This window comes from Ursus maritimus, unplaced genomic scaffold (genome assembly GCF_017311325.1).
Source record: "Ursus maritimus isolate PB19 unplaced genomic scaffold, ASM1731132v1 scaffold_6, whole genome shotgun sequence".
Lineage (NCBI taxonomy): Eukaryota > Metazoa > Chordata > Mammalia > Carnivora > Ursidae > Ursus > Ursus maritimus.
In genome coordinates, this window is record NW_024426774.1 from 75887842 (window position 1) to 75897508 (window position 9667).

The 9667-nt window shown below is 37.3% G+C and overlaps 1 protein-coding gene across 3 annotated transcripts; it reads left to right on the forward strand.

Moving 5' to 3' along the window:
* The first annotated feature begins 28 nt into the window (after positions 1-28).
* MRPL30 (mitochondrial ribosomal protein L30) lies at positions 29-9318 on the forward strand. Of its 3 annotated transcripts, XM_008699772.2 has the most exons (7): positions 29-144; positions 856-920; positions 4579-4656; positions 6333-6413; positions 8569-8715; positions 8944-9017; positions 9096-9318. In XM_008699772.2, exons 3-7 carry the CDS (start codon positions 4606-4608, stop codon positions 9226-9228), a joined length of 486 nt encoding a protein of 161 aa, XP_008697994.1. In that variant the 5' UTR covers positions 29-144; positions 856-920; positions 4579-4605; the 3' UTR covers positions 9229-9318. The 3 variants fall into 3 exon arrangements, with proteins under 3 accessions (XP_008697994.1, XP_008697995.1, XP_008697996.1); XM_008699773.2 differs by lacking the exon at positions 856-920 and having other exon boundaries at positions 35-144; XM_008699774.2 differs by lacking the exons at positions 856-920; positions 4579-4656 and having other exon boundaries at positions 51-144.
* The last annotated feature ends 349 nt before the right edge of the window (positions 9319-9667 follow it).

Sequence of the window (9667 nt, forward strand, 5' to 3'; positions counted from 1 at the left end):
TTTTTTTTTGGCGGGGGGGGGGGGGCCTTGAGTAGGCGGGGCACGGCCGGAACTAAAGTGCGCGGTGTCGCAGTCCGTGCGCACTGCGACGGCCGGGTTTGAGTGTAGCGCTTCTTGGTTTTTCGTTTGTTCTTCTTTCACTCGGTGAGTAAGTTCAGGCTGAACAACATTTACCAGATGTTGAGGGGGGAATGAATGGTGGAATGTATTGCATTTTTGTCAGGAGTACGTACCTGGGGACGCTATGGAGATGCCAGTTGGTTCTCCTATTGGATTCTGAGTTGGCGGGTCGCAGTAACCTAAATGGGCCTGCGCCCGTCTACTGTCTCATGGGCTCGCGAAAAGCCAGTGGTCGACCAGATTCTGTTCCCTAGTTCCCGAGCCACGCGGCTTGTTGAGCCCGACTGTTGGAGCCCAAGGGCCCAGACGCCTGGGGAGGATAGCTCAGTGGGGAAGGGAATTCACGTTTGTTTTAGCAGTTTCTGTGCTTCTGTTTTATTAATTTCGGTTTCCCACTGGGGATCAGCGTAACTTGAATTTTTGTTAATGAAGATAAAAGCTTACCTAATTGCATTTTAGAAGGCAAAACCTTCCAGGGTTGGCATTTAAAGTATTTACCATTTTACCAAAACTGTGATTTTACAACCATGTTTTTGATCGCCACCTATCCGAAGCTGCCTATTCTGTGTCTTTTTGCCAAGAGGCGCGGATGAGGATGAGGACTGCCTATACTTGATAAGCATTAGGAATTAAAAGTAGAGACATTTATTGCCTTCAGAGATCTCGGTTTATTCAAAGGGAAATTCTGTGTTGTGCATTTTCAGTAGCGTTTCCCTTACTTTTGTCGTTTAATAGATGCCTGAAACTATTCAGACATTAACTGGGATTGGAAAATCGCCTCGATAGCCTTCTCCCCAGGGGTATGTTAACATTTTACTGATAGCCTTCCAGAGTTTTTCTGTGTATACACACACATTCACAGACTTTTTTTTATGGAAAAGGGACCATACTTCTCATGATGCATGTATTCTCCTTTTTTTGCACCTGTGTAAGAGAAGTTATTGTACAGTAGAAGACGATATGGTTACTTCAAGGTCCAAGAGTTGTGTGCCTTATTATTAACAATAATCTTTACTTTTTATTAAAACTTATAACTTTGAATTATCACACCTTCTGAAGTCTGTAAATTAAACTTTACAATTTGATTGTGTGCCTAGCACATGACAGGTGCTGCTTTAGGTTTAAGCTTGGCATACTCTGTGAAGAGACTGGGCAGACCAAAAACAAAACAAAATTTAAAAATAATTGTCCTTGCGGAATTAACATGTTACTGGGTGGAGACAGACAGCAAACAACAAACCTAACAAACTGTTAGAAGATAAGTGCGATGGAAAGAAAACCAAGTGAAGTAAGAAGTCTGAGAGTTTGGGGGTGGGTCAAAATGTTAAATAATGGAATCAGGCCAGACCCCATTGAGAAAAGATTTGAGCCAGGAATTGAAGGAAGTAAGGGAATTAACTATGTGAATATCAGGAGCATTCCAGGAGAAAGAACAGCCCATCCAAAGAAGCATGGCTGCCTGGCAACTTGGACCTGTAAGAGGGCCAGTGTGTGTATTGATTGAGAGTGATTGGAGATGAAGTCTTAGAGGTGGGGTTAAGGTTTGGCTGTCGTTCCAATGCATTAAAGCTTTTTGGGTTTTTAATAAATAAACTTTTTATCTTAGAATAATTTTAGGTTTATAGAAAAGTTGTGCGATAGTACAGAGTTCCTAATTACCCCACACCTGATTTCCCCTTTTATTAACAATCTTACGTTAGTAATGTACATATGTTATAATTGATGAATCAATACTGCTACATCATTAACTAAAGTTCATACTTCATTCAGCTTTCTTAGTGTTTACTAGATGTCTTTTACTGTTCCAGAATCCCATTTAGTCATCATGGCTCCTTAAGCTCCTCTCGACTGTGGCAGTATCTCACTTTCCTTGTTTTTGGTGACCTTGACAGTTTTAAGGCACTCAGGTATTTGAAGAGGTACTGGTCAGGTATTTTCCACAATGTCTTTCAAATGGAGTTTGATGTTTTTCTCTCAGCCTGGTGTTAGGGCTTTTTGGGAGGAAGATGAAGTGCCGTTCTCATTCCATCATATCAAGGGTGCATGCTATCAACTTGACTTTTATCACAGTTGATACTAACCATGATCACCTGGCTCACATAGTGTTTGTGAGGATTCTCTAGTACAATGTTAGTTTTCCCTCTTTCGATACTGTACTCTGGGAGCAAGTTATTAAGCATAGCCCATACTTAAGAGATGAGTGTTTTTGTTCCACCTCTTTGAGAGGGAAGTATCTGCATAAGTTGTTTGGAATTCTTCTGTAAGGGAGATTTGTTTCTTCTCTGCCATTAATTTACTTCTTCATTTATTTATATGAGTATGGAATCGTGGTTATTTTATGGTTTAGATTATAAGCCAATACTTTGTTACTTTGTTGCTCATTTTGGTTTAGCTTTAGCCATCAGGAGCTCTTTCACTTGGTTCCTATGTCCTTTTGAAGTACTCCCATCATTTTGATTTTTTGAGTAGTCCTTTCTAGTACTACAAGATGCTTCAGGCTCATCTTTGTATATTCCCTGCTGTAGCCCTCCAATCAGCCATTTCTCCATGGAGCCCTGGTTTCTTTTATTAGAGAATGCTAAGATCAGGGTGCTGGGTGTGCTCATTGCTACTGGGATGCCATTGCTTTTTGGTCTTCTTAGCTAACAGAGCTAACCCACATATAAATGCATGCCTGTGATTATTTCTATACCCATCACTATCAATATTTAGCTAAACGGGAGCTGTGCTGTTGGATCACATGGATTATTTTGGCTTTCTCCTCTTGCTTGTATGTTACTTCTCACTCCAACAGTGAGAAACCTGGCTTACTGGAAGGTTTTGAGAAGAGAAGTTGACATGATCTGATTTAGGATTTTAATTACTTGATTGCTGCCATGGAGAAGAGATCTTAGGGAAGTTGGAATGGAAGCCAGAAGGTCAGTGAGGAGGCTTTTGTTGAAATTTAAGCGATAAGAAAAAGAGTAACATAGTGCGAAGCCAAATGAGTTGGGTTAGTATATTATGTTTAACTTGGGAGAAAGAAGTATGGTAAACAAAATACTTTATCATTACCTATTTGATTGAAGGGCCTGAGAATTAAATAAACATCTCTTCTAAGGAAATTAGGTGTTTCTTCTAAGGAAACCTTGATACAAAATATGTATCAAGCAGTGGTGGATGATTTGAACTAGACATTGTTATGCTGTGTGGTAATGTTTGAAGTGTGAAGTCTGAATGGGAGTTACGGTATTTTGATGTACTTCTGAATTCTGAGCTGAGCGGACCATAGATCTAACCCATTAATTGATTCAGACATTCAGAAATAAACACTGGGTGCCTACTGTTCATCAGATACTGTACTAGATGCTGAGAGTAGAAAATTAACAAGACAAAATTCTGGATTTCATGACACTAAGGATTTAGTAGTTAACTTTTCTAAAACTGATATATAATTAATTTTGAGAGACTGGTTCAGTTGCTGAAAATTTTTCTGCAGTCTGGCTCTTTTAATGGGACATCTTGCATTGATTCCCACAATTTCACATCATGGAAAAGACTTGCAGAACTTGAGTGAGCCAGAATCTGGTGATTCACTGAAATACACCATTGTATCTTGTTTTGGTGTGTTAGAGTGTTCTTATTACAGCTTTGTAATAATTTAATAATTTTATCAGTAAAAGCTACCATTTATTGAGGGCTTCCTATGTGCTAAATACTGTTTTAGGTGTTTTTAGAATAACTCATTTGCAAGATAGGTATTATATTCTTTCTTTTGGGAAAAATTGAAGCACACAAATTAAGTAACCGATCCAAAATATACATATATAATCTTTCTGTTTCCAGTATACATCAGTATAGTAGGTTGTAATAATTTGTGTCTAAATAAACATGACTTTTTTTACATCATAGAAGCAATGTATATTCGTTACTAGTTTAAAAATACAAATATGCAGAAAATAAAGTTATTATGGTGTTATGATTTAGTGAACATGCGCTGGACTAGGAACTAGAATTGGACTGGAACTAGTATACTCCTTGGATAGCTGGATGCCCTGGGGTAAATGATTGATTTTTCATTTTCCACATATATAAGATAAGGTTGTTAATTCTAGTTCTGCTAGTCAGGATTTCCTCAGTCCCTTCTAGTCCTTCCATTTGCTGTGATTCTATAACAAAACATTCTTAATAATAACCTCCTTTGCCCATCCTTGTTGAGTCAACCTAGGTTCTAACTCATTTGGCAAAAATGAGATGTGGTTAATGTATAAATACTACCTACGGTTTTGCTGAACTCCAAATAACACATTTATTATAACTTAATTCTTACCTTTATTGTATTAAAATAATAAGATTTCACTGTTAAACTTTAGTAGTTTATAATTAACTTGTTGTTTAGTTTTTTAATGTTACAAAAGTGGGCACCTATGCATTTCCGAGACACATTTGACCCATGGATGTATTTTCTGCTTGTCATAGCCTCGGAAGAGAACAGTCACCACAGTCATGGCAGGGATTTTGTGCTCAATAGTTCAGAGGCCCCCAGGAAGACTCCGTGTAAGTGTTTCTTTTCAAGCATTCTCTCTCTCTCTCTCTTTTTTATTCCTTAAGAACTGTTTCTTTCTCTTTTGTAAATAACAAAACAAACAGGCAGGTTAAACTGCACAAGTTCCTTTTCTTACATATTAAGTTCTTTTTAATGTTGAGGGTCAATTTTATTTATGATTTATCTGCTGTTTTATCACTAAAGATTTGAAATCACAAAAGATCTTTTCCTGGAGAACATGCTGGTAAATAATGGCCAGTGTTGATTTCCCCTTAATCTTTAAAGTTTAAGCCTTTATTCTCTTCAGTTATGAAGAGTATATTTTCAATCATAGAAAAATAGAAAACTATGGAAGAGCAGAAAGAAGAAAAGCACTCTCCCAGGAACATTCATGCTTGTATTTTCATGTATTTCCTCTCTAGTCTTTCTTATAAAAATTGCAGCAGTGCAGCCCAATCTATTCCTGAGGGCCAGAGTCTAGATACAGATGTGCTGCCGGCTATAGATAATGATGTTAGGTGCTTTACATACATCACCTTAACCTTAGATTAATCCTATGTGGTCAGTATTATTTCCTTTTAAAGTAGCTGAGGAAATGGACTCTCTGAGAGGACAAATGTCTCATTTCTCGCAGATGATAAGCACAGAACCAGGATTAGAAGTCCATATTTTCCCTTTCCCTCCCTCATTCGCTCCTGCTTACTCTCTAATTATGTGTGGATCTTTGCAGGACAGAGAGGGCATGAAGGGAATGAGTATTGCCCATTCAGAGAGGAGTTTCCAGATAGGAAGGATTGGCAGCGAATCCTTTCTCTTTAGCAGACTGAGAGCAACAGGACTGGAAGATTGCCAAAGGGGAACAAGAGATAGAAACTAGGAGTGATGGCGTTGTACGGACTAGAAAGAAAATCATAAACTCATTTATTTTTACAGTTTATTGTTGAAGGTTATTATTGCACATTGTGTAGAGCAGGGGTTGGGAAACTAGTCTGCAGGTCAGTTCATCCCCTACCTTAATCTTTTTCCGTAAACCAGGCTTTATTGGAATGTAGCCACGCCCACTTGTTTACATATTGTTCAGGGCTGCTTTTGCCCTAAGGTGGCATAGTTGAGACTTGGCAATGGAAACCATACAGCCCCAAAGCTGGAAATAACTTCCTGTTTGGTCCTTTACAGAAAAATATTGGCAACCCCTGGCCAAAAAGTCTCTATTCCACTCATATGTGGAATTTAAGAAACAAAACAGATGAACATAGTGGAAAAAAGAAAAAAGAGGGGCAAACCAGAAAACAGACTCTTAACCCTAGAGAACAAACTGAGGGTTGTCAGAAGGGAGGTGGGTGGGGGATGGGCTGAATGGGTGATGGGAATAAGGAGGCACTTGTAATGGGCACCAGCTATGTAAGTGAGGAATCACTAAATTTTACACCTGAAACTAATATTATACCATATGTTAACAAACTGGAATTTAAATAAAAATTTGGAAAAAACAAAAGTCTATATTTATGTGCTTTTTGCTTTCTAATGTTAGTGGTAAGATGAGATATATTCATTCAGCTAAGAGGCTGAAATAAATGTTTGGTAAGTATAGATTAGATATAAACAGACTTTTGTCACCTAAAAATTGGTGGTTATGGATTTCTGCACTAGACAGAGTTCTTAAAAAATGTTTTATATCATGTTTTAGACTGTGACAAAAGGTATGGAGTCTCTTATTTGCACGGATTGGATTCGTCACAAATTTACCAAGTCAAGAATTCCAGATAAAGTAAGAACAAGGATTTGGGTTTTTGGGGGTTTTTTTAGAGTTGTTATTTTCTTTAAGCATGTGATGTTTTAAAAGCTACCTACTTTTGTAATATTGAAAACTTTTATGTTAAATTATTTGTGGATGTTGGTGATAGGGCGAAGTTTAAATAAAGCATAGTAGAGTTTATCTAAATAATGATTCTTTTTAAAAAAAAAAAAAAAGTACCACTGGCCTTTGTAGTAGTAGGTTTTTATCATCTTAGAATCTTTTTATTCCTGCTTATGGTTTTTTGCCTTAGTATTTTGTGTTTTCATCTCACCATTGTCCTCAGAAAACAATGAGTCCTCTTCCTGCTCAGACACTGTCTACCTGGCTCTGTGTTCACTTTCTATATTGACTATTGCAACTTGGGATCTTTGAGTTTTCTCTGCTAAATTTATGTGTACATATCATTCTTTCGGAAAACAGTAGCTACAGTGCTTTTTGTGGTTTTTCCTATGTTAGTCACATATAACTAGTTGGTTTTCCCCAAATATTTCATGCTCTTTACACTGTTTCTTTATATCTTCTTTCCTTTTCTTTGGTGTGCCTGCCCCATCCTCTGCCTTCCACCATTCTTCTCACCTTACATCTCTTCAAAACCCCTAGAAAATACAAACAAGCAAAAACAACTGAAAAACACCCTTTATCCCACCTGCCTGGAGACAGCTGTCAACACCTTCCACATCCTTTTCTGTTGTATATTTTTAAAGATGTGAATCATCTCATGTATGAAGCTTCTCTAGTTGCCTTCTTCATTTAGCAGTATAATGGGAGCCTCTCAGTGGATAAGTTTCTGCAATATTATTTTCATGATTGAATGATACGCTTTTTGATTAAAGTGTCGTCTTTTGTGTGTGTGATTCCCCAGAGGTATGACTCTTGATCCAATGTTTTTGAAACCTTTATACATACATAAGTGTCTGTGTGTGTGTGTGTGTGTGTATAACATGATTTCTTAGAATCAATATTTATGTAAGGTATCCTATATACAAACCTGTGTATATTGGTACAGATGAAACAAGTACAAGATCTTACTACAGGGGCACCTGGGGGACTCAGTCAGTTAAGCATCTGCCTTCAGCTCAGGTCATGATCCCAGGGTCCTGAGATTGAGCCCTGGTCAGATAGAGAGTTTGCATCTCCCTCTCCCTCTGCCCCTTCCTCCTGCTCATGCTTTCTGTCTATTTCTCCTTTCTCTCTCAAATAAATAAATAAAATCTTGAAGAAAAAAAAAAGATCTTATTACACATGGTTGTGTGGTTTTGGGGATTTTTTTGTTTGTTTTTTTGTTTTTTTGCTCAAGAATGTATTGTGGCCATTCTTCAATGTTAGTAGCTGCAAAGGCAGTAAACTGTATTCGTTTTAATGGCAGCATTGTATCCCATGGGATACATAATTTATTTAGTTATATCATATTTTGTTTGATTTTGTTATTGTTAGTTTTATTTAGAACGTATGCGTTGTAATTCATTTAGTTATTCTATGAGGAGCATGGATGTGGCCTTTAAAATTTTCGGTATTACAAATAGTATTACCATGTACATCCTTATTCAGTACATTTTATGTACTTAGGGAAGTTTTTCGTGGGATAGCTTATTGGAACTTTTTGATTCATAGAGAATCAGTTCACACGGCAGCTCTCTGGAGCTGTTTCTAATCCTTCATAGGCAGTCATTTGTCTGTAGTCCTCTAGTACTTTGTTCATACTTTTTTATGATTCTCATGTGTTATTGTCCTTGGAAGCTTATCTTTGTTCCCCTGCCTGAATGGGGTGGAGGGATGCAGCTGTGCCCAGCTTCTATAGGGCAATACCGTCTCCTGACATTTGAATTCTTTAGTGTCCTCTGGTTGCTCCCGCTTCACCCTTAAAACAATCTTTGCCTGTGGGATACTTCTTTCAGAGTATGAAATTATTAGACTTTGTCTATCTAAGTAATCAGACGGGTATAAATGTTCAATTTGAGGATAGGATTACAGAAAGATTTGGGATGAGATCGTTACGTAGTCATTTGGTTTTTGTTTTTTTTTTTTAAGGAAAAAAGAAGATACATAGAAGCATAAATACATAGAAGTTGAAATACATACATACATAGAAGTTGAAAATTTACCATTTATAATTCTTCTTTCTTAGGTATTTCAGCCTTCACCTGCAGATCATGAAAAATATGGTGGGGATCCACAGCACCCTCATAAACTGCATATTGTTACCAGAATAAAAAGTATAAAAAGACGTCCATATTGGGAAAAAGATACAATAAAGATGCTTGGATTAGAAAAAGTACGCAATGATTTAAGTCATCTTATGTGATGTTTAAATTTGCTTTAAATTTTATAGTTTCTAAATTTGAGGTGTATTTTTACTATTTCTTTTGTTTAAATGTATTATTTAGTGTAATTTATTTGAAACTTTGGTTTAGACAGAATAAGCCTTCATTTTCACATTTTGCTGAAATATGGGACCATCTGCTCTGAAACTGATCCATTACATGGTTTCCTTTCTTTATAGGCACATACTCCTCAAGTTCACAAGAATATCCCTTCAGTGAATGCAAAACTGAAAGTGGTTAAACATTTGATAAGGTTTGTTGTTTGTTACTTCAGCGATTTTTAAAAATGTGTTACCTAATATAATTCTAAAAGCATTTTCTTATGTCACAGGATCAAGCCCCTGAAGTTGCCCCAAGGACTTCCATCAGAGGAGGACATGTCTAACACGTGTCTCAAGAGCACTGGGGAATTAGTGGTGCGGTGGCGTCTAAACCCCATAGATCAGGAAGCAGTTAAGTCCTAAGGCCAGAGCAGTTTCATATTAAAAAATGTAAATCGTTTTTATTTAAAGGTAGTGAGAAAGTATTCCCATTAAAATATATTTTAAATGCTAGTCCTTTTCACTGGCTGAACGTGGTGTGATTCTCCCTTATATAGGCATGGAGATTTCAGTGCTGTTATTTGGTTTAACTCTCTCTCTTTTCCTTCTGATAGTTTCATTTCAGAATGGGCAAGAATGGTGTTATTTGAACGTCTGAGTTCAGATGTCACCTTAGCAATCACCATTGACTTTTTAAAAATACTGTTTTCTCTTTTAATAGAATTCAACAAATTCTGTGAGTGTCCCTTTGAGTGAGCAGTGTGTTGTTATATGTGGAGAAAGGTACAGCTGACCAGAACATGGTCCCTGCCCATCAGGAGCTTAGTCTGTTTTGCTAGAGAACAGAGACTCAGCCACAGTC